Source organism: Muscardinus avellanarius (assembly GCF_963383645.1).
Source record: "Muscardinus avellanarius genome assembly, chromosome: 5".
Lineage (NCBI taxonomy): Eukaryota > Metazoa > Chordata > Mammalia > Rodentia > Gliridae > Muscardinus > Muscardinus avellanarius.
This window is the reverse complement of record NC_137790.1, coordinates 382,406-407,487: the sequence shown is the minus strand read 5'-3', so window position 1 is coordinate 407,487 and position 25,082 is coordinate 382,406. Positions and strand designations below refer to the sequence as shown.

The following is a 25,082-nucleotide window of genomic DNA, read 5'->3' as shown; positions in this document are numbered from 1 at the left end:
ACAAGCAGGAGCAGATTTAAGGGGGCAGTACCTGGGGTCAGAGGAATTTCTGGACAGTGGTGACCACTCACCTTTGGGAGAGGAGCATCGCTAGGATCCTGCTCTGCTCCAGGCAGCAGGTCCAGCTCAGCAGGCTCTGCTGGTTAGACCCAGGCTGTAGGACATCCAGGCAGAGCTGGGGCAGGGGGCGGTGGAGTGCATTGATGAGGAGGTGGCAGGATAGAGAACCCTGGTTACCCAGGGGTGTGGCGATGGGTCTAGACAGTGGCCACTGGCAGGACTCCAGGGAGGGTAGTGTGCCACACTCGATCTGAAGGAGCATCCTGGGCAGGTCAAGGCGCTGCTGTACAGACCTGGGTGCATGCCTGTGACTCAGAACAGGACTGAGCCCTGAAGGGCAGGCTGAGAGAGCTGTGCCTGCTCCTGTCTTGAGTCAGCACTAGGACATTCAAGCCCTAGGTATCTCTTGCCTAAATCTGTGGAAGATCACTCCTTCCTTCCTTCCTTTTCTTAGGCTTGAACCCAGAGGCATTCAGCTTCGGAGCTATACTCCCAGATCTTTTTTTTTTTTTTCTTTCTTTGAGATAGTCTCGCTAAGTTGCGGAGGCTGTCCTTCAACCTGCGATCCTCCTGCCTCAGCTCCTCTAGTCCTGGGATTGTAGGCATTCCACCACCATGCCTAGTTCAGAAGGATGCTGTTCTGTTGGCACTGCACGTGGTGGGCTGCAGTGTGTAACTGCCCTTTCTACTTCCTTGTTCCTATAGACCTCCCACAGGTTCATCTCCAGTGTGACCAGGATAAGACCTTGGGAGTGGATGCACAGGTGGGAGCTGGTGTCCTGGGTTTGGAAGCTGAGCAGAGACTTAAACTTTCGCTTCTTCAAACTGAGCTCAAGGAAGAAATTGAACTCCTAAAAATAGAGAACAGAAATTTGCTTGAGAAGTTGCAGCACGAGACCCGTCTGAAAGAGGACCTGGAGAGTGTGAGTAGGGACCTCACAGGGAGGCTTTGCTCACAGAAGCTCATAGTCTGTGTGCAGAGGCAGGTTCTAAAGATCACAGGTTCAAGATCAGCCTCAACAACTTAGTGAGGCCCTCTGTAAATCAGACCCTGTTTCTTTTTTTTTTTTTGCGGGTCTGGGGATGGAACCCAGGGGCATTCAACCTCCTGCCCCCCTGCCCTATTTCTTTTATTCTTTATTTTGAAACAGGGTCTCACTAAGTTGCAGAGGGCCTCACTAAGTAGCTGAGGCTGTCTGCAAACCTCGATCCTCTGGTCTCAGCCTCCCAAATGCTGGGATTACAAGCTTATGCCACCACGCTTGGCTCTCTTTTCTTTTCTTTTTTTCTTTTTGCAGTACAGTATTGGGGAATGGAACTCAGGAGTATTCTAACTCCGAGCCACTCCTAGCCCTATTTTTTAGTCTTTTTTATTTTTGAAACAGGGTCTCACTGAGTTCCTAAGGGCCGCGCTAAGTAGCTGAGACTGGCTGTGAACGGTGATCCTCCATCCTCAGTCTCACCAAACACTGGGATTACAAGCATGCGTCACCACACCAGGCTGACCCTGTTTCTTTCTTTCTTTTTTCTTTTTTTTGGTGGTACTGGGGGTGGAACCCAGGGGCTTTTCTACCTCCGGGCTACACCTCTGACCTATTTTGAAACAGGGTCTCACTAAGTTGCTGAGAGCCTCACTGAGTAGCTGAGGCTGGCTTCGAACCTGTGCGTTCCTTCTGTCTCAGCCTCCCAAGCACTAGGATTACAAGTGTGCACGCCCGGCTGACCCTGTTTCTCAATAAAAAATAAAATAGGGTTGGGGGTATATCTTAGATATGGATTATTAGATAATATTAGAATTCTTTTTTTATTTTGGCACTGGGAATTGAACTCAGGGACATTCTACCTGCAAGCTACACCCCCACCCTTTTTATTTTTAAATTTAAAATTTAAAATTTTTATTTTTAATTAACCAATTTATTTTTATTTTGGGTGATTGAACCCAAGGACATGCTACCTCTGAGCTACACTCCCATCCCTGTTTTAGTTTTATTTGGAAACAAGATCTTTTTAGGTTAATGAGAGTCTCACTACTTGCTAAGGCTGTTCTTGAATCTGCAATCCTTTGTCTCAGCCTCCCAAGTACTGGGATTACAAGCATACTCTTATTTTTTTATTTTGAAACAGGGTCTTATAATGTTGGGGAGGGCCTAACACTAAGTTACTAATGTTGGCTATGAACTTGTGATCTTCCTGTTTTAGCCTCCTATGTGCTCAAATTAGGATTACAGGCATGCACCACCATGCCCTGCTGGTGCTGGGGACTGAACACATGGGCTTTCTACCTCTGAGCTACACCTGCAGCCCTGTTTTACTTTATTGTTTTTTTTTTTTTTTTTGTTTTGTTTTTGCAGGTCTGGAGGTGGAACCCAGGAGCATTTGACCTCCAAACTACACCTCCTGCTATTCTTTATTTTGAAACAGGGTCTCACTCAGTTACAGAGGGCCTCACTAAGTAGCTGAGACTGCTCACGAACTGCGATCCTGCAGTCTCAGCCTCCCGAATGCTAGGATTACAAGCATGCACCACCACGCCTGGCTTATTTTTTAAATTTTGAAACAAGTCTTACTATGTTCCAGAGGGCCTTGCTGAGATGCTCAGCTGTCTTAACTGAAATGTTTTCTGTGTGCCATGGTCTGTTTTCATGTACTCGTGGATCTACAGCTGTGGGCCATGTACTGTACACTCATGTCATATTGCGGAGACTAGTCGGCTACATTCTTCTGGAGAGTACTGGTTTTTGTTTCAACAGGCAGTTGACTTTATTGAATGTGGACTCCACACTCCATCTCCTCTGTGTTGGGCTGACATAGTACTGTCCAGTTCTTTTAGTTTTAGCTGGCCTGCTTTTGGCATCTGCCCCATGGATCTGTTGGTCAGGGTCAGCTTGAGGTTTGGTAGAGTTTGGCTCTGTCTGAAGGGCTTTGCCTCTTCACTTTCTAGTTCCAGTTCATATAGGTAAGGTTTTTGGATTTCTTTGTGTAGGGTTCACATGGCTCTTGCTATCAACCTGAAGCCTTACAAAGGGAGAGATAGTGGGGTGTGGTGGCACATGATGTAATCCCAGTACTTGGGAGGTAGAGACAGAAGGATTACGGGTTTGCTGCCAGCCTCAGCTACTTAGGCCCTCCACAACTTAGTGAGACCTGGTTTTAAAATGAAGAATTAAAAATAAGGTTGGGGGTATAGCTTGGAGGTAGAATGTCCCTGGGTTCAACACCTAGGACCGCCAAAAAAAAAAAAAAAAAAAAAAAGAAGTGATATCCCTCTTGAGTGTCACAGATTCTGGCTCTCTCCAGGCCTCAGCTGTCATCAGTATTTTACTGGGAGTTTACAGGTACCATCTCTGGGAGGTTGGTTTGACTATAGCCGCTCAGCCACCGTAGAAGTTGTACCCTAGACTTTATTTTTAAATATAGCGTCGAGGCTGATCTTACATACACTGCATACAGTCTTGCATACCTCCCAGGAGGTAGGTTTGTTTCCTGTTGATGACATTTAGTAGTTTCTTGACCCACTTTCTTCCTTTTAGAAAATTAGGGTTTTTGCCTATGCTCATCTTTCTCATTCAATCTTTCTGTTTATAAGATAACTCTAGAATATTAGTTAAATTCCTTACAATCAAGAAGACTGGAAGCTGGGCATGGTGGCGCATGCTTGTAATTCCAGTGCTTGGGAGGCTGAGACAGTAGGATTGCATAGGTTCGAAGCCAGCCTCAGCTACTCTCAGCGAGGCTCTCAGCAACTTTGTGAGAACCTGTTTCCAAATAAAGTATGAAAAGGTCTGGGAGTATAACCCGGAGGTAGAAAAACCCCTGGGTTCCACCCCCAGTACCACCAAAAAAAAAAAAAAAAAAAAAAAAAAAAAAGAAGAAGAAGACTGGAAGTACTAGCCATTAGCTTTCTCATTTCTCCTGGATCTCTAACCTCTCTGGTTTTGGAGGTCACCTCTTCTTAACAGAAGACCAGGCTGCTCTTGGCAGAGGTGGCCTCCAGGCCTGTCTTGGCTCCAGTAAGGTGTGTCCCCAGGTGCTAGTTTTTAGAGGCAAGCAGGTAGTTTTAAATTTGTTCTTTTTAGGTCCCTTCCATTCCCATTGCCATGCTCAGCATAATGCTTGTGTGGTGGAAACAGTCCTGTTTTCAGAGATGGATTTGAGTCATTGCTCCTATTAACCTTTCCCTTTTAATTTTTTTTCTCTTAAATAAAATTGTCGTCTATAGGTAAAACATAGTTTAGTGGAAGGCCACCAGGAAGAGCTAAGTAAAGCTGAGGAGAAGACTCAGCTACTGAAACAAGAGTTCAGAAAAAAAGAAGTGGAGTGGGAGGCTGCACGTGAGGATCTAAAGAGAGAAGCTGAAGGTAAATTAACCTCGGTGCTCCATCAGCTGAGAGAAAGGGCGGAATCTGAAAAGCAGGCCATCATAAGCAGGTTTGAGCTCCGGGAAACTGGAATGAGGCACCTTCAGGACCAACAGGCAGCCCAGATCCTGGACCTGGAGAGGTCCCTGAAGGAGCAGCAGGCCCGCCTGCGGCAGCTGGAGCAAACACTCACCAAGGATGAAGCACTGCTCTGCAGCCAGTGTGGCAGGGAGCCCCCTGCGGTCCAGGATGGGGAGCATGCCACACTCCTCCGTGAGAAGGAAGACTGTGCCTTCCAGCTGATGCTGGCTCGGAATAGGTGAGTGATACTGGAGCAGTGGGATGGTTGGAGCTATCTGCCTAAGGCACCATGGAGGAAGTGAGGCAGGGCCCCAGGACTGGCGGCTTGCTCTTGGTTGGGTGGGAAGACTTAGGAGGAGGTGGGGCAAGGTGTGTACACTGAATACCACAAGGGATGTTTTGCCAACAGTTCTATGTCCTGTCTGGAGCTGAGTTCCTTTGGTAGACGTAGTATATGCACAGTCTTTGATGTTACTGTTTTTCGTTTGTGTTTAAAATTTCAGTAGCAGCTGGATATGATGGCACGTACCTGTAATCTCAGCTACTGAGTAGGCTGAGGCAGGAGTCGTCCATGTGTTGAGCCCACCTTGAACAATTTAGTGAGACCCCTGTCTCAAAAAATAAAGGGTCTGAGCTATAGGTTAGTGATAGAACATCCCTGGGTTTAATCCCTGGTACTGTATGTAGAAAGAAAAAAAAAATTTAGTAGCAGAACCTTAAAGCTCACTTCTAAGATCCAGACATGCCTCCCTTGGGTCAATGTCCCCCAGGGAAGGTTAGGTAAGATCAGTTGTGGAAGCCCATAGCATCTGGCAGAGTCAGCACATAAAGTAGTCACAGCTCTTGTTGGTGTGAACTGGACAGAGTGCTCCAGTGTTGCATAGTCTGCTCCTACTGGATTCTGCCCCTTTCTTTAGAATTAAGTCTTACAGCCCATCTCAATTTTTCTGATATTCCTTCGCAGGCCCTTGGTCTGCAACTGTGTGGCTTTTTGGCTCCCATAAGTAATATTCTTCCTTATTGAGGTGCAGAGATGGCCTAGAACCTGGGTTAGATTTTGGTGCAAGTGACTGGTTGAGTCTACCCTGTATGGTCCTGTAGGGGTGTGTATGCTCTGTCTTCCTGCAGTCTGAGATCTGGGAACAACCATGGCTCTGGCTCCTGAGCTCCTCAGGCCTCACATGATCCCTGAGCTCCCTTGACAACCATTAAAGACTTCTTTTTCCTTTTTTTTTTTTTTTTTTTTTTTGTGTGTGTGTGTGTGTGGCATTGGGGATCAAACCCAGGGACTTTCTACCTCTGAGCTACAGCCCCAGCCCTATTTTTAATTCTTTATTTTGATATAGGGTCTCACTAAGTTGCAGAGGACCTCACTAAGTAGCTAGGGCTGGTCACGAACCTGCAACCCTCCTGTCTCAGCCTCCCAAGTACTGGGATTACAAACATGCACCACCATGCCCGGAGGTTAGAGACTTCTCAATGGCTGAGGCAACTTCTTGGAAGAAGTGCAGCTCAGTATTCAGAGTGGGTGGGTGCAGTGTGGCCATATCCCCCGTCACTCGTGCTCACTTTGAGTGTCACCTCAGGCTTTTGGAAGAGCGTAAAGAGATCACCGAGAAGTTTGCCGCAGAGCAAGATGCTTTCTTGCAAGATGCCCAGGAGAAGCATGCTCGTGAGCTCCAACTCCTGCAGCAGGGACACCAGCAGCAGCTTCTGTCCTTAAGGACGGAGCTTGAGAGCAAGCACCAGGCCCAGCTTGCTGAACTGGTGGCCACTCTGGAGAGCGAGCGCCAGGCACTTCTGGATACCCATGTGGCTGAACTGCAGGTGAAGCATGCTGCCGAAGTCAGTGCTTTGGAGGCGAGACATCTGTCAAACCTGGATGCTCTGGAATCCTGTTACCTGTCTGAGGTTCAGGCCATTCGGGATGAGCACAGGCAGGCTCTGGAGCTCTTGAGAGCAGAGCTTGAGGAGCAGCTGCAGAAGAAAGATTCTTCTCACCAAGTGATTTTGACTGAGGAGTTGGAGAAACTTGAGCTGAAACCTAACAAGGAGCTTCCGCCTGCAGAGGACAGCCTGCGAGTGGAAACGAGCACTAGACGTGCGGAGCAGGTGACGGCTCTGGCCTCTGCGCTGCAGGGTGAGCAGCAGGTGAGGCACTGGGCTGGCCAGGGCAGATCCACCTGCTGCCTGTGTGCACGTTGTGGTGTGTGTGTCTGTGTGGTGTTCATGCATGTAGGTGTCCATGCACATACATGTCCTTGTGAGTGATTGTGTGATGTGTTCATGTGTGTTTTCTGTGGTGGGGGTGTGTGTGTGTGTGTGTGTGTGTGTGTGTGTGTGTGTGTGTGTGTATGTGTTGTGCCTATTACACGCCTTTTCTGTGTGTTTATGTGTTTGTCTGTACATGGATCTTTGTGCATGCCTGTGCGTCTCATGCATAGCTGGCAGCACTTTGGCCTCCCTGTAGATGGTTCAGACTGCATTTGCTGGGCTTTTTGTGGCCATTTGTGGCTGGTGTGTTTTGTGGTCACAGTGCATGAATGCAGTGTATGGACTCCCTGAGGCCAAGCTGAGTCTCTGCTGTGAAACATGCTTTCAAGGTTGCAGTGGGTGGATCTGCCTTCTCTCTTTTTGTTTTTTGTCTGTTTTTGTTTTTTGTTTTTTTGTTTTTATTTTTTGGATTGAACCCAGGAACATTTACCTACATTTTACTCTAGCCCTTTTTATTTCCAAATATGGTTTTGCTAAGTTGCCGAGGCTGGCTTTGAACTGTGATCCTCCTGTCTCAGTCTCTCAAGTACTGAGATACAGGCTTGTGCTAGCATGTCTGGCTGTGGATCTGATTTGTGCATACAAAACCTCAGCCCCGCATTTATTGATGTCTTCTGAAACTATCACTTTGCCTCCCTTCAGGGGCTGTGGCAGTCCTTTGGGCAGGTCCTTACGGTCTTTGGTGTGTTCATTTTGCCCTGGTGTGCAGACCCATCTGGGGTCTGATTCTAAGTGGGCTATGTCTGGCTGACTTAAAACCCATCTTACTGTGCAACTTTGCACTTCTGCTCTTCCTAGCCTGTGGGATTTCATCTTCCTGAAAGGGATGAGGGTGTTCTTTGTAGTATGGAGTATCTGGGAATGTTAGGCCCTGAGGTACGTGCCACACCAGCCACTGTCTCCCGTGGCCAGACTGGGTGCACTTGTCCAACATGTGTACTGATTTGTGCGTTTTCTCTGGACTAGAGAACAGGCTGATATTTCTGGGAGTCCACGCGTAGGTTCCTGCCCTCTAGAGTCTGTCCTCTGGACTCTTGGTCCTCTCTGTTAGTCCTAGTGTCCTTCCACTTAAGCTTGATCACAGGCAGATGGGTGCTGTGCAGGCTCACTGGCTGCTGGCCACAGATTTAAACCTGCAGGTCTTTGTCTGATGTAAAGAAAATAAAATTCTAAGAGTATTCAGAAAGGAACAATGCATATTATATGTGAAAAATGGATTTTAAGCCATTGCATAACTTTATTACACTTACAATTTGATTACAAAAGGTGTGTGGAATGTTCTCCACCTCCTGTACACAGCAAAGTGTGTGGAGGTGCAGTGCAGTGGGGTGGGCATGCTGGGGCCACACCTGGGAATGCTTTCTTAGCAGGAACTGGCTGAGGCCCTGCGAGATCAGAAGCACCTCTAGGAGAAGGGGTGGTCACAGCTCTGAACAGGCTGGGCACTGAGGCTCTGCCCTAGAGCACCAGCAGCAAGCCACCCTGCAGAAGCTGGAGGATGCCCTGTGGAGCAGGCCTAGCTGCTGGAGCTGCAGGTTGGGCCTGGTGGCTGTCTCAAGCTCTGTTCTTGAGGACAAAAGTCACTGCTGATGTACCTGCTGCAGGAGGTGGCGGTCATGGGCTTGCAGATGAATCTTCACCAGCTCTGTAGAGCCACTGGTTGTGAGTTCTGCAATGTCTGTGCTCAAAGAGCTTTGCTCTGCCAGGGAGCAGAGTGTTTCAGTAACCTGCTCATCGAGACCGACTTAGGAGTGGGCACCTGTGTGAGGTGGGCTGCTGGGCCGCTCTTGGGTATTTCTGGAGGGCAGGGTCCTGGCTTGGTCTTGCAGGCAGTGGGTGGCTCCTGGGGTGATATGCACAGATCCGTCCCAAATGCCACTTGGCAACTGGATACTAAAGGGGCTGGCATGACTGCTAATCTAAGCGATAACTGATCTGTGCACCAAGGGTGGTATGCGCCTGTAATCTCAGTACTTAGGAACCTGTGATAGGAGGATCTTGGGTTTGAGATCAGCCTCAGCAACTTAGTGAGACCCCGTATCAAAATAAAAAATAAAAAGGTCTAGGGATGTACCTTGGAGGTAGAATGCCATTATTTTACGTTAACTTTTTGTTGGGAAAATTTTTTTTTAAACGGTATTAAGGCTGGAACCCAAGGGCATTCTACCTCTGAGCTACACCCCCAGCCCTTTTTTCAAATTATTATTCTTTATTTTGAAACAGGGTCTTACTAAGTTGCAAAGGGCCTTGCCAAGTAGCTGAGGCTCTCTGTGAACCGCAAACCTCTGGTCTCAGCCTCCAGAATGCTGGGATTACAAGCGTGTGCCACCACACCCGACTTTGTTGAGAAAAATTTAACATACGCAGAAATCAAATAATTTGATAACCCTCTTTCCTCTCTTCCCCCAGCAGATGTAGATGTATGTCAGTCCTGGATAAACCCTTACCCACCACCTGGCAGGCATACACCAGTCCTATGGGTCAATCCCCATGCAAATCTCCTTGGCCCATCCTGGCCTGAGAAGCCAGCAATGTCCTTCATCTTGTCATACTTCCAGTCCAAGCCTCTGCCTCTTCCTGCTGTGGTTGTACACATTGGGATCCACACAGGGCCTCAGGTACCTTAGGTCTTTAAATTTCATTGCAGTGATGGCGATCTCTGTATCTGCATTGGACTGATGTGGGTGTGTCTGCAGGTGTGGACAGACTTGATATGTTTTTGGGACACTTACTCTGGCATCCCCTTAGACTCAGCCCTGAACCAGACATTACAGAAAGCCACATAGGGCACTCCCTGGGATGCCAAGGCCATTGTCCCAAAATAGCAGGGACACAGTGTTCTTGTTGCTTGGCCACAGACTTGTTGCACCTGCTGAAGAGGAGAGCTGCTTGTCAGGCGACTCCTTCAGCATGCGCACAAGGTGGTAGGGTTCCTTCCAGGTTACTGCTGTCTGCGGCATAGTCGTGAGAAATGTCCTCTGAAAACATCAGCCTGAGCTCTTTGGGGTAGATATCTGTGTCTCATGGAGAAATCTCCCTGCTGGAGACAGCGAGCAATGTTGTGGGGTGCAGATGTGAGCTGTGTGTGGCCAGTGGTGACTCGCGGGCAGCTGTGTCTCTCTTGGATAAAGAGCAGTCTGTTCATAGGTCAGTTCTGAAAGTGTTGGGAGAGCCTGTGGTCAGCTTGGGGTGGCTGTGATTCACTCTGGGAATTTGTCTCTGTTCCCAGGCTAGTGTTCTCTGCGTTCTGTCCCCCTTCCTTCCTCCAGGTACGTCTATCATGGTTCTAGTGACTAAACCATATGCGGTGTTTTTCTGTAATTTCATGGGTTTTTAGAAAAACCTGAAAAAAAATTTTAAACATAATTTTAACAGTTTGGGATGTCGCCATGGGCTCTTGTTCTTAGCTAGTTTAAGAAGAGCCAGACTGACTGCTGCAAGCTTAGGCAGCGTTTTATTATTACAGGGAGAAAGGGGGGACAGACCAATCAGAGCCACGTTAGAGGGATGCAGTGGAGGGCCTTGAAAGGAAGACACTGAGGTCTCCGAACACAGGGCATTTTTTATAAGAACTCATTATCTTCTTCCTCCCATCCGGCTTAGCCAATAGTCCTCTTTTCCCACCTAAGATCGGTGCAGGCCGCCAGCTACCTCTGCCGTGTGAGCCTTTTCTGTAGCCTTCTTTGCTCGTCCTCACAGGGACAGACAGGTCTGACAAAATGTGTCACTTGGTTAGCAAAGTCAGGGGGCTGCAGGGTAGAAACCCGCTTTGTTTTTGTTTTATTTTTATTCTTAAATCATATATTGGCCAGGTGTGATGGCACCTGCTTGTAATCCCCAGTACTTGGGAGGCTGAAACAGGAGGCTCATAGGTTCTTGGCCAGCCTCAGCTACTTAGTGAGGCACTCTGCAACTTAGTGAGATTTTGTTTCAAAATAAAGGATAAAAAATAAGTCTGGGGGTGTAGCTCAGAAGTAGAATGCCTCTGGGCTTAATCTCCAGTACCACAAAAATAAATAAATAAATAAATAAATAAATAAAGCAAGCATATATTGTCCACCTGTGTCCTTGGTGAGTTCTCAGCTTCTCCTTATCTATCTGCCAAAATGTACTTACTATGTTGAAAACTTGTTTTATAATAAAGAAAAGAAGGACACAGGAATATAGTCTCAAAGTATGGAGGCTTTGGGAGCTATAATTGTTTTGTGTTATTAGTAATTAATATAGGGTTAATAGAGCTTTTTATCTTTTAACCTTAGTCTAACCTGTTTTGAGAGTCTATATAAAACTTTTTCTAAGTGTAGGCATCTGTGTTTTAACATTCAGTTTTCAGCTGGGCTAACAAGCCAACTTTTAGCTCACCAAGGTCAACCTTGGCTGCAGCTCTTAGCTGGCAGCTCAGAGACGGAGAAAAGGATTTTATTGTTTTGCCTAAGTATGAGAGCTTGTTCTTATTAGCAATTAATACAGGCTCAATTCCCATCAATGATCTCTTATATTGACCTTCCATTGATAACACGGTAGGTTGAACATGGAGTTTTTACTCCTAGCTGGAAATAAATGATTGCCTGTGAAGGGAGGCCCTGTGGCGAAAGCCTCGAATGAGCCGTCCAATCAGGCCAGCTCCTGCTGGACAGCTGTGGCCACCGATAGGCCTGGGCCTTGAGGTCTACATCAGCTGCACCCTTGTGAAAACTGCCTCTTCTTGTCCTGAGCATCTGCTCCTGGCTGTCCCGGGTCAGGAGTTGTGCTGTGTTTTCAGGCCTGGAGTCAGGGGAGAGGAGGCTGCCCTTCCTGAGATGGAGGTGAAGAACCCTCATGAGCCCACCCAGCGGAGTGGGGTCTGTAGCTGTGTGCTGGAGGCCATGGCTTAATGTGCGTTGTGCACCCTGTTGGTGGCCTTTCCTCCTGGGGTCCTGTGTGGAGTTACACCAGTGTCCCTGGTCAGTGGCACTGAGACCCAGGGGCCACCAACTGGAGAGAGGTGGTTACGGTCTGCTGGCTGCTCATCCGTGTGTAGCAATCAGAACTTGGGGCGCCCTGGCTGTGTATGGGTTGGGTGCTTTGGGACTCATACCTCAGTCTGCAAGAGAAATTTGCTTTGATCTATTTTTTTTGTACATTGGACTTTTGTGAAAGATTTTTCAGATAGCCAACTCCAGGTTCAGTTGTCCTGGATGCTGTCAGGACCCTGGGCTGTGGCCGAAGGTGTGGCAGGGATGCACCTGCTGCCAGGCCTGCCCCTATGGCTTGTTTCCAGCTGGACTTTGTAGCTTACCTGTTATGGGGCTTGTCTTTGCTTGAGTATTGGTTTATTTTCTTATTCTCCACTGTCCTTCAAAATGAATGGAACTTTTTATGTGGGCTCTTGTCAGGGGGGCAAAGGGATTGTGCCACTGGAACTTGGACTCCACTTGGACTCCTTGACCCAGGTCCTGCTGGCCCCTGTGCCAGCCAGGGTGCTGCTCCCGAGTTCACCCACACCATGGCAGCACACACAGCCCTGCCGCGGTGCCCTTCCTAGCTGGAATGGGAGGTGCTCGGGGAACTCAAATCTGCCTTGGATGGAATTAATCTGGTTCAGGAGAGATTGTTTATGGAATGTTCTGTTTTAATAATTCAAAGTTAGTGTCTTGAACTTGTCAGACTTTAATGCTGTGCCACATGAGCCCTGCTTTTGATTATTACAGCTGAGGCAAGGACCTGGGCTCTCCAGCAAGTTGTGGATAGACCAACTCTGTGTCCTTTACAGCAGTACTCCCTGGCTTATCCCACCAGAAACAAATGTGGCATAAATGCCAATGGACTTAATTGAAAGTGATACCACACTTTAGAAAAGATATTAAGGAGCCCGGCATGGTGGGCACGCTTGTAATCTCAGCATTCAGGAGGCTGAGACAGGAGGATCGCACTTCACTGACAGCCTCGGCTACTTAGTGAGGACCTTTGCAACTTAGTGAAACCCTGTTTCAAAATGAAGAATAAAAAATAGGGCTGGGGGTGTCACAGAGGTAGAATGCCCTGGGTTCCATCTCCTGTACTAAAAAGAGAGAGAAGAGAAGGGTAGGGAAGGGAACGGGATGGAAGGGAAGGGAAGAGAAGAGAAGAGACAGAAGAGGCATTGAGGTGGTGTGCCTACCCCAACCCTAGACGGAGGGCAGCAGGGTTGGAACTGTGGGACTGACCTGTGTTGCCTCCTCTCCCACCTGAAGGAAAAAGAAGAAACTTGTATTCCTTTTTTTTGTTGTTTTTTGTTTTTTGCTTTGCTTTGTTTTTATTTTCTCTCCCTCTTTTCCTTCCTTCCTTTCTTCCTTTCCTCTTCCTCCTCCTTCTAATATTTTTATTGGTGCATTGTATTCATATATCTTAATGGGATGCACGATAGTGGAGGCATACATGCACACATCACCCAGTTAGCCCTTACCTAGTTCCCGCCTTATTCCCTCCCCCACCCTCCTTTTCATGTTTGGCTTAGTGATTGGCATTGATATGTCTGTTAAAGTACATCATGTGCATTAGAGGATTTCCCTTTCCCCCTCCCATCCCCTTAGTTAGGTTGCCTTATGTGCTCATCTGTAGTATCTCCTTCATCTACAGTTCCTCCTATGACCCATTTTCTCCCTAGCTTCTGCATATTAGGGAGAACATCCAATTTCTTACTTTTTGTGACTGCCTAATCTCACTTAGCATAATGTCCTCCAGTTCCATCCATTTCCTTGTAAATGACATAATTGTGTTTTTCTTTATGGCTGAGTAAAAGTCCATTGTGTACATATCCCATACTTTTGTAATCTGTTGATGGACATCTTGGCTGGTTTCATAGTTTGGCTATGGTGAATTGTGCAGCTGTAGCTATGCATATTATATACACAGTATAGATGTGCAGGCATTAGTTTAGTATTTTGGTTTCCATTCTTTTGGGTAGATACCCAGAAGTGGTATTGCTGGATCATGTGGTAAGTTTGTTCCCATTCTTCTGAGGCTCCTCCATACAGTTTTCGAAAGCACTAATTTGCAGTCCCAACAACACTTCCCCACATCCTCACCAGCATCTGTTGTTGTTTGTGTTTTGAATGATTACCATTCTAGTTGGAGATAGGTGAAATCTCAGGGTAGTTTTGATTTGCATCTCTCTGATTGCTAATGATGTTGAGTATTTTTTCATGCATTTATTGGCCATTTGAATTTCTTCCTTTGTGAAGTGTCTATTTAGTTTACTTGCCCATTTTTGATTGGATAATTTGTTTTCTTAGTGCTGAGTTCCTTGAGTTCTCTATATGTTCTAGATATTAGGCCTCTATCAGAGGAGTAGTTGGCAAAAATTTTCTCTCATTCTGTTGGCTTTTGTGTGTGTGGGGGTACTGGGAATTGAATCCATGGGTGTTTTGCCTCTGAGCTACACCCCTGCCCTGTTTTTATTTTTTTGTTTTGAAACAGTCTTGTAAGCCGGGTGTGGTGCTGCATGCTTGTAATCCCTGGGCTTGGGAGGCTGAGACAGGAGGATCGCACAGGTTCAAAGCCAGCCTCAGCTACTTAGTGAGGCTCTCAGCAACTTAGTGAGACCCTGTTTCCAAATAAAATATAAAAAATAGGTTTGGGAGTATAGCTCGGAGGTAGAAAGCCTCTGGGTTCCACACCCAATGCCACCAAAAAAAAAAAAAAAAAAAAAAAGAAAGTCTTGCTAGGTTGATGCAAGTCTCACTACTTGATGTGGCTATCCTCAAACCTGGGATCCTCCTGTCTCAGCCTCCTAAATACTGGGATTACAGGTGTGTACCATCACACCCAGCTGCATTCTTTTTTGTTTCCCAAGCTGGATAATCTCAATTGACTTATGCTCAGGTTTGTTGATTTTCTCTCTCTTTTTTTTTTTTCTTGCCAAATCTGCTACGGAATCACTCCTTACTGAATTTTTCTTTTCAGTAATTTTGCTTTTCAGCAAAATTGTGTTGGGCTCTGTCTTCAGTTTACAACTGCCTGTTCCTGTGTAGGGGGAGCTTCAGGGTCAACTTGGAGGTAAGAGCCCAGGACATTCCCAGGATTATTTAGGCTTGTGCCCAGCCCATACACATGCTGCTGGCTGGGTCCCCAAAGTAATAGGTGCTTTGTGAACCTCCGTTGGGGGCGGCCTTGCCTCAGCAGAGGTGACTTGAACATCTGCCCTGATGGTTCCTGGCTAGCAGGCCTCAGACTGAGCCCTGGTGTGGGGCGGGAGGCCAGCCTGGGGGATGTAGTAGGCTAACTCAAACACGCTGAAGCTTGTTCTGATGGAGGTGTGGCCTTTGTTGTTAATAACAGTTTTGGATTGTTGCAAACCTCTCTTAGTTTCCTCAGCACTAAATAAGTGGGTTTGGCAGTTTCATTACTATGGTTGGGAGAGTTACAGAGGATCAGATAGGTGGTTGGAGGGCCTTCTAGAAGTGCTATTTTTATAGTACTATTTCTTTTTCTTTCTTTCTATTTGTGGTGCTGGGGATTGAACCCAGTGGCATTCTACCTCCAGGCTATACCCCCAGCCCAATTTTTGTATTCATTTTGAAACAGGGTCTCACTGAGTTGCAGAGGGCTTTACTAAGTAGCTGAGGCTACAAACCTGGATCCTCTTGTCTCAGCCTCCCAAGTACTGGGATTACAAGTTACAAGTGTGCGCCAACACGCCCGCCGCCGCCGCCGCCGCCGCCGCCGCCGCCGCCTCCTCCGCCGCCGCCGCCTCCTCCTCCTCCTCCTCCTCCTCCTCCTCCTCCTCCTCCTCCTCCTCCTCCTCCTCCTCTTCTTCTTCTTCTTCTTCTTCTTCTTCTTCTTCTTCTTCTTCTTCTTCTTCTTCTTCTTTTTGCGGTTCTGGGGATGGAACTCAGATGCATCCGACTTCTGAGCTACACCCCCCTGCCCAATTTTTTATTCTTTATTTTGAAAAAGGGCCTCACTAAGTTGCGGAGGCTGACCATGAACCACAATCCTCCGGTTTCAGTCTCCTGAATGCTGGGATTACAAGAGTGAGCCACCACACCTGGCTTCTTCTGTTTTTAAATCTTATTTTGCTCAGTGCAGTGGTACATACCTGTGAGGCTGAGACAGCAGGATTGTAGACTCAAGGGTAGCCTCAGCAATTTAGAGAAACCTATTTCAGAATAAGAAGAGATTTTAGAAAGGAAGTTGAAGGTGTAGCTCTGAGGTAGAATGCCCTGGGTTCAATCCCCAGTAACACTCACTCCCTCCACACACACACTTACATGCAATTAAAAGACTTGCGGTCACAAGTGGCCCTCCAGGCACATCTTAAAGCTGTAAAGATAGCAGGAGCCCTGTGCCTTGCCCTTGCAGAGTACACGCGGCTGTGCTGCTCGGCTGCGGTTAGTGCCTCTGGCTCCCTTTTCCTCTGTGACCTGGCAGCCTTGGTATGTGGGATGTAACCTCCGTATGCAACTTTAAAGCACCCGTGATTGACGGGCAACTGATACAGCAGTGGTAGAGAAAGTAGATTATAGGCACCTACACGTAGTGAGTACTGACCAGAAACAAGAGAATACCACCTGTTTGAGAAAATGAGTTGCTAGCTTGTTGACTCAGTCGTGCTGATAAGATAATATCAGTAAAAACATATTTTAGGGGCAGGGGATCTGAGAGGAGGGAGAGTTGCATTTTTGGGCTCTCCAGTGTGTCTCTCTGGCACCCTGCTTTTTTTCTTCCCTATTTCTTACTTTGTAACAAAATCTTGCTTAAGCTGTAACCAAACTATCAGTTCTTTAGTTTTCCTGATTCAACATACCTATTTGAATTGAAGAAGAGTCCACAATGCCATTACAACTGCAACAAAATTATTTAGGAAAAAAGAGTGTTTATCTTAGAAAGCTGAAAGGACTTCAATTTCCTTTTTTTTTTTTTTTAGTGGTACTGGGGTTCCTGGAAGCCCTTCTACCTCTGGGCTACACTTCCAGACCTATTTTATATTTTTGAAACAGGGTCTCTTACGCCAGTACAGCTGGCTTCGAACCTGCGCGATCCTCCTGTCTCTGCCTCCCAAGCGTGGGGATTACAAGTGTGTGCCACCACGCCTGGCTTGAAAGGACTTCAATTTCTGAACATCTTGAATTGTTTTGGTCATTACCTCCAATGGTGGAGTTTCTTTTTTTTTTTTTTATTTTTTTATTGCGGTACTGGGGATGGAACCCAGGGGCACTGTACCTCTGAGTTACACCCCAACCCTCTTTCTTTCTTTCTTTCTTTCTTTCTTTCTTTCTTTCTTTCTTTCTTTCTTTCTTTCTTCCTTCCTTCCTTCCTTTTTCTCTCTCTCTTTCTTCCTTCCTTCCTTCCTTCCTTCCTTCCTTCTTTCCTTCCTTTCTCTCTCTCTCTCTCTCTCTCTCTCTCTCTCTCTCTCTCTCTCTTTATTTTTGTGATACTGGGGATAAAATCCAAGAGCATTCTACCTCTGAGCTACACCCTCCTTCCCATACTTGGTTTAGTGATTGATTTTATTTTGAAACAGGGTCTCACTAAGTTGCCAAGGGCCTCACTAAGTAGCTGAGGCTGTCCGCAAACTGTGATCCTTCTGTCTCAGCCTCCCAAATGCTGGGATTACAAGCCTGTGCCACCATGCCTGGCTTAGGCTTTTTCATTTTGAAACAGGGTCTCATTAAATTGCAGAGGGCCCCACTAAGTGGGTGAAGTTGTCTGTGAACTGCGATCCTCCCCCTCTCAGCCTCCTGAATGCTGGGATTACAAGGGTGTGCCACATGCCTGGCTAGTAGAGAATTTTTAATGTGACCTTTTTAGATAATTTCAGCCATTATGCAAATAATGCTGTCACAGAGTGCCGTAGTCCTTGGTGCTTACGTGGTGCTGAAGCTACTGCTTCACATGAGCATGTGTTTGTGTGGATGGCGATTGTGGCCTTGCTGACTAGGGTCCTGTGCAGGCCTGCTCTCAGGGCATTGGAGAGTAGCATGCCACAGAGATGGCATGCATAATGTTCTACGTACTTAATGTTCTTGTTATTAATGTGCTTTTATACAGGGTGGATTTGAAAGTGAGCAGAAAGCTCCTGCGTGTGAAAAGGAGGAGAGCAAGCAGGGCCGTGAGCCCTTGCAGCTGCAGGAGGATAGCCAGATGCAGCAGGTAGGTGGGATGTGCCTTTTCGTCACTGTGAGGTATCTATAACACAAAAGCACCATTCAGCCACTTAAACTGCACAGTTCAGTAACACTGAGCACATCCGGTGCTGTGCAGCTGCCACCACAACCGTGCGCATGACCTCTCATCTTGTAAAACTGAACTCCTCTTCCATCAGACCAGAACCCTGCCCCAGCCAGGGCCACCGTTCTGCTTTCTCCTCTGGATGCGACTCCTCCAGGGGACTCATTGGGTAGATTGCTGCAACAGCCCTCCCTTGTCCTTTAGTGACCAGCTCATTTCACTTAGCATGGTGTCTTCTAGTCCTCCCATGTGGTAGCATATCAAAATCTCTTTGATTTTCAGGGCTAACTAACTGTGTTGTCTGTACATATCACATTTTGCTTATCTGTTTATTTTTTTGTCCTGCGAGCGGCAGCTGGGCATAATGCTGCAGCAAACATTTGTGTGCAGGTGTATCTGATCCCTGCTTTCAGATTTCCTGGCGGTGCAGCGAGGTGTGGGATTGCCGAGTTGTGTGGTTACTCCTTGGCCAACTGTTGGAGGAGCCACTGGACTTTTTCCACAGTGGCTGCACCATTATGCTTTCCCACCATTGTGTGCAGGGGCTGCACTTTCTTGTTTTCTTTATTTTTTGGGTTTTTTTTTAAATTTTGCGGTACTGGAGGTGGAACTCAGGCGCATTCTACCTCCGAGCTACTCCTTCAGCCCTACTTTTTATTCTTTATTTTGAAACAGGGTGTCACTGAGTTGCAAAGGACCTCACTAGGTAGCTGAGGCTGGCTGTGAACCGCGATCCTCCCGCCCTGCATCCCGTTGCTGGGATGACAAGTGTACCCGCCACACAGGGCTGAGTGTTTTGTGTGTGTTGTCGAGTTCACCTTCATTGTTAGTTTGAAGGTGTAGATGTGATCTTCATTCCCACACTGTTTTTGGAGACAGTCCCACTGTAGCTCTGTCAGACGTGGGCAACACGGTACCTGTTCTCTGACTTTGTTGTCTCGCAGGGTCACCCAATTTGAACTTACTTGATAAGTAGTCAGAGGCCAGGTGCTAGTGCTTGGTGCCAAGCATGACACAGTGCTTCATTCCTACTAGGTCTCTCCCTCCCTACACAGCTGCTCCAGGACACTGGAGCCCAGGGCACTGGAGCCATGACTGGTGCTGCAGTTTCCAGAATCCCGTGGCTTCCATGTGGTAGAGCCTCTTCTGTCTGGCTTTAAGCACAGAACGTTTGAAAAGATTGGGGTAGCCTGATTTTATTTATTTTTTGGAAATAGAGTCTTACTAAGTTGTGGAGGGCCTCACTAAGTAGCTGAGGCTGGCCTTGAACCACTATTCTCCTGCCTCAGCCATCTGAATGCTGGGATTAAAGTGTGTGTCACCATGCCCGGCTCTTTTGTATTTTTCTTTCATTTTTCCCCCCTTTTCTTTTTGTGGTACTGGAGATGGAGCCCAGGGGCATTCTACAGAGAGCTCTACCCCCAACCTTGTTGTACTAGTATTTGGAAACAGGATTTCACTAAGTTTTGGAGGGTTTTACTAAGTTGCAGAAGCTGGCTAATCAACCTTAGCTCTTCCTGTCTCAGCCTCTCAAGTTCTAGGATTATGGGTGTGTGCCATCATGCCCAGTGTATTTTTCTATTTTAGAATAGTTTTTGTTACAGATAAATATGTTATGGATTGGGAGAATATGGTTTTGGGGAACTGTCCCCGGGAACCTCTGTTAGGGTCCCGGACACAATTTCCCTCAAACCACAACAAAACCCAAAAAACAGGAAAACAGAAAAATCGTGGGTTCTTGTTCTGAGCTAAGGATAAGTATACATAGCTCGGACACTTGCTGAAGATTTAAAGAAGTTTATTAAGAAGATAGAAATACAGAAGATAGTTACAGCCCCATGCAAATGGCGGGGGGGGGTGGTTCCAGCCAATTTACCACCCCAAGATACAGCCCGTGGACCAGACTTTTTATACCCATGACCTCCATCTTGTTTGCGTAATTCTGATGTAGTAAACGTCCCTGTAAGGTACCTTACCTCCCCTTACCCTGTAAGGTACCTCCCTCAGCAAGGTGTGGCAAGTTGTCTCCTTTCATGAAGGGCAAAGGTCTATCCTAGCTAGATTACTATGTAGGTCTGTCTTTAGAAAGAGCAAGCCCTAGCTCCCCTGTCCTATTGACTTGCTAATTACTTTTAGCTAAGTCAATCTAAGTTTCAATAGCTGTTTGCTTCCAGACCAAAAACCTTTCTCTCTCTAGGTCTGCCATTTTGACACAATTATTTCTGAAATATATCTATTAATAATCAGAGCTTTGTCAAATCTTCCTAAGCCATTCCCAATACTGGTACAGTTTTCTCTTAGCCAGGCATGGTGGCATGCATTTGTAATCCCAATACTTAGGAGGCTGAGACAGGCCGATCACAGGTTTAAGGCTAGCCTCAGCTACTTAGTGAGGCCCTTTCCAACTTAATGAGACCCTGTTTCAAAATAAAGGATAAAACAAAAAATAAGAAATCAGATGCTTTCCCTAATATGTGAGAGTTAGGGAGAAATGGGTCATAGGAGGAACTCTTGAAAGAGGAAATCCTATAGAGGAGCAAACAAGACAACCTAAAGGAGGAGAAAGGAGGGGGGAAGAGGAAAATCTCTAAAACACACAATGTACTTAAACATATCGAAGTCAATCACTAAGACAAGCAAGGGAGGGAGGAACGGGGAGGGAATGGGGTGGGAATTGGGTAGGGGTTAAATCAGCGATGAGTACATGTTTGTACACACAAGTTTTTTACCCCAATATGTTGTATGAATATAATGCACCAATAAAAAAATTTTAAAAGAAAAAAAAATAAAATAAAGGATAAAGAATAAGGCTGGGAGCCCGGCGTGGTGGTGAACACTTGCAATCCTAGCATTTGGGAAGCTGAGACGGGAGGATTATGGTTCATGGACAGCCTCAGAAACTTAGTGAGGCCTTCTGCAACTCAGTGAGACCTTGTATCAAAATAAAGAATAATAAAATAAGAGCTGGAGGTGTAGCTCAGGGGTATAATTCCTCTGGGTTCCATCCCCAGTACCTAAAAAAAAAAAAAGTATGTATTAGACATAGAAAGACCTCAGTGTAGGCCAAGAATTAGCAAATTTCTTTGGAGGTGCTATTGGAGGTTGTACCCAGGGGCACTCTACCACAGAGGTACATCTCTAGCCCTTTTATTTTTTATTTTGAGATGGTCTTGGTAATTGCCCAGGCTAGTCTGGAATTTGCTATCCTATCGCAGTAACTTACCAAAAAAAAAAAAAAGGTTTTCATTCTCTACTTAGGGTGTTTCTGTAGTCTGGATTTCTTCTGATTTGTGTGATTTGTGTTTTTTGCTTTTTGGGTTTTTTTGATGAATAAATTTTGATTGGAATTCAACTCTGTTACCTTTTTTCTCCTTAGAAAAAAGAGACCCTTTCCTATCCTTCCCCCCACTGTTGTGGGGGCATGAGGCAGCAGAGTTGTTTCCTAGTGAGGTCTCTGGAATGAGAGTAGTCTCCCTGCCTCCCTACCCATGAGAGTTCCTGGGCTCCTCGGGCCCTCCCTCTTCCTGATAGCTGACTTTCTAAGATTTGAGAGTTTCCTTCCTTCCTTCCTTCCTTCCTTCCTTCCTTCCTTCCTTCCTTCCTTCCTTCCTTTCTGTAGGTCTAGGGATAGAACCCAGGGGCATTCGACCTCTGAGCTATTTTTTTTTTTTTTTTGAAACAGGGTCTCACTAAGTTGCAAAGGGCCTCACTAAGTAGCTGAGGCTGTCTGTGAACCTCGATCCTACCATCTCCGCCTCAGGAATGCTGGGATTACAAACCTGCGCCACCATACCCAGCTTATTTATTCTGAAACAAGGTCTCAGTAAGAAGACCTTGTTTCAGAAGGTTGCAGAAGGCCTCATTAAGTAGCTGAGGCTGTCCAAGAACTTTGATCCTCCTGTCTCAGCCTCCCAGGTACTGGGATTACAAGCATGGGCCATCATGCCTGGCTTGTGCATTTAATACCATGTTTTTCTCATTTAATCTAGTCATGTGGTGAGCCACATTAGTTGGTTTTTCTAACATTATAAATCAACTTTATATTTTTGTGATAAAACTAGCTTGGACATCATTTTTGTATGCTCTTAGACTATTTTCTAGCAGTCTTTTAAAAGCTTTTTTATTTACATTTTTCACTGTGATTGACCTATAATTTTGCTTTCTTCTACAGTATAGACTCAAAATAAATAAAGCCAAGGCATGGTGGCTTGTACCTGTAATCCCAGTACTTGAGAAGCTGAGACAGGAGGATTGCAGGTTCAAGACCACCCTTAGCAGCCGGGCATGCTGGCACAGGCTTGTGATCCCAACATTTGGGAGGCTGAGACAGGAGGATTGCGGTTCGCGGACAGCCTCAGCTACTTAGTGAAGCCCTTTGCAACTCAGTGAGACCCTGTTTCAATATAAAGAATAAAATATAGGGCTGGGGGGGGGTAGCTCGGAGATAGAATGCCCTGGGTTCAATCCGAAGTATCATAAATAAATACAAGTGAGTTGTATTTCCCACTTCTCTTTTTTTTTTGTGGTTGTGTGTTACTGGTGGTGGAACCCCGAGGCTTTCTACCTCCGGGCTACACTCCCAGACCTATTTTCTATTTTATTTGGAAACAGGGTCTCACTAAGTTGCTGAGACCTCACTCAGTAGCCGAGGCTGGCTTTGAACCTGTGTGATCCTCCTGTCTCAGCCTCCCAAGTGCAGGGATTACAAGCGTGCGCCACCACGCCCGGCCTTATTTTTTAATTTATATTATCTAATTATCTTTGGTACTGAAGATGGAACCCACAGGCATGCAGATATAATCAGTGGTACTGGGGATTTAACCCAGGAGCTTTCTTCCTCTGAGCTAGGCCCCAGACCTATTTCATTTTGAAACCCATCTCACAGAGTTGCCCTGGGCCACTAAGTTGCAGAGGTTGACTGTGAACCTGCAGTCCTCCTGTCTCAGCCTAAGCCTGGGCACTCCACCTCTGAGATATACCTCCAGCCATTTTTATTTGAATTAGGTTCTAAATTGCTGGATGTGTTACTAAGTTGCTAGGGCTGGCCCCAAACCTGCAACCCCCATCTGGCTGCTTTTTGTTTTTTTATGTTTTGGTTGTGTTTGATGATGATGATGATTATTATTTATTTATTTATTTATTTATTTATTTATTTATTTATTTTGGTGGTACTGGGGTTCCTGGAAGCCCTTCTACCTCCGGGCTACACTCCCAGACCTATTTTTACATTTTTATTTGGAAACAGGGTCTCCTAAGCCAGCGCGCGGGGCTTGTTTGATAATTAAACTGAGGGTCTTTCTAAGTTGCTGAAGATCTTGCTAAACTGCTGAGGCTGGCCTTGAACCTTTGATTCTCCTTTCTCAGCCCCCCAAGTACTAAGATTACAGGTTTGTACCACCATGCCCAGTCCCACTTTCTTTAACCTATGAACGAATTTGAGCAAAATTCGAGTGATCTGGAATTAGCAGTTCATTAAAAGCTGTCTCTCTGAGCCGGGCGTGGTGGCACATGGGTGTAATCCTACTACTTCGTTCTAGTACAGGTTCGAAGCCAGCCTCAGCTGGCTTAAGAGACCCTGTTTCCAAATAAAATAAAAAATAAGTCTGGGAGTGTAGCCCGGAGTTAGAAGGCCCCTGAGTTCCATCCCCAGTGCCACCAAAAATAAATAAATAAATAAACAAATAAATAAACAAATAAATAAATAAATAAAATAGAAAGCCAGGTGTGGTGGTGCATGTTTGTAATCCCAGCATTTGGGAGGCTGAGACAGTAGGATCGTGGTTCGTGGACACCCTCAGCTACTTAGTGAGGCCCTTTGCAACTCAGTGAGACACTGTTTCAAAATAAAGAATAAAATATAGGGCTGGGGGTGTTGCTTGAAGGTAGAACGCCCCTGGGTCCCACCTCCAGTATCACATAAAAAAAAAAAGTATGATTTAATTTTCAATATTCTAATAGGGTTGTTTCTGTTTTCTATTTTTTTTTATCAACTTATTTATTTTTGTGGTACTTGGGATTGGACCCATTTTACCTCTGAGCTACATCTCCAGCCTTTTTTTTTTTTTTATTCTTTACTTTGAAATAGAGTCTCACTAGGTTACTGAGGCTAGCCTTGAACCTGTAATCCTCCTGTCTCAGCCTCCAAGCACTGGGATCATCGCATCCAGATTCTTTTTCTTGTTTAATGCGGTTTTGTTAGGCTGTTTACTTGCACCTCTTCCTGCTTATTTTTGCTCAGGGTCTGATGGGCTCTCCCACCTATCTTGTATGTTTGATACATGGATGGGGTGGCATGGCAGGTAGACACCACGCTGTGAGCGAAGCCAGACATCAAGGACAGACATGCGTACCTGCAGCTGACCTTGTGGTGGGCTCCCTTGGGCCCCCGTGGCTGTCCATTCTCAGGTAACGCCTCTTCGCTGACCACTGTCACACCCGCAGCCGGGCCTGTGGTCCTGTTGTGAGCCTTGGGGGTGCTAGCCTCATGTGCTGGTAGCATTTGAGGCAGACTCTTCATTCTCTTGTCTCTTAGTCAATTTTGGGTCATTGTTTGACATCTTGAAATTAGACATTCCCTGCTTATTTGTATTGTTTTCTTTAATTTCCCCAGGTTTCTGTATCTCTTAGTCTTACTCAGCCTGTAGTTTCATAGGGTCTGTATTTTCTTCCACTGGTACTCTGTTTGCAGTGGCTTTCATTCCCTGCAGTAAGTTGATTGCAGAATTATGCTTTTTTTTTTTTGCTGACCCATGTTTTCTTTTTTTGTCTGTATAGTATTAGGGGTGGAGCCCAGGGGCTTTTCTACCTCCAGGTTATACTCCCAGACCTATCCTTTATTCTGTGTGTGTGTGTGTGTGTGTGTGTGTGGTACTGGGGGTGGAACCCAGGGGCTTTTCTACCCCCGGGCTACACTGCCAGACCTATTTTATACTTTATTTGGAAACAGGGTTTCGCTAAGTTGCTGAGAGCCTCACTAAGTAGCTGAGGCTGGCTTTGAACCTGTGCGGTCCTCCTGTCTCAGCCTCCCAAGTGCGGGGATCACAAGCGTGTGCTACCACGCCCAGCTCTTTTTATTTTTTCTATGTTGCTTCTGGCCCCTCCCTGGCCCTGCCCGTCCTC

The 25,082-nt window shown here is 46.3% G+C and overlaps 1 protein-coding gene across 1 annotated transcript; it reads left to right on the top strand.

Annotated features, from left to right (window-relative positions):
* Positions 1-692: 692 nt before the first annotated feature.
* On the top strand, positions 693-24,427 carry LOC308263147 (pericentrin-like; the record flags this gene model as incomplete). Its single annotated transcript, XM_080696010.1, has 11 exons — positions 693-983; positions 4,280-4,737; positions 6,086-6,650; positions 8,354-8,541; positions 9,846-9,920; positions 10,003-10,042; positions 10,473-10,482; positions 11,427-11,609; positions 16,095-16,168; positions 17,784-17,889; positions 24,369-24,427. 11 exons carry the CDS (start codon positions 693-695, stop codon positions 24,425-24,427), a joined length of 2,049 nt encoding a protein of 682 aa, XP_080552136.1.
* Positions 24,428-25,082: the final 655 nt, after the last annotated feature.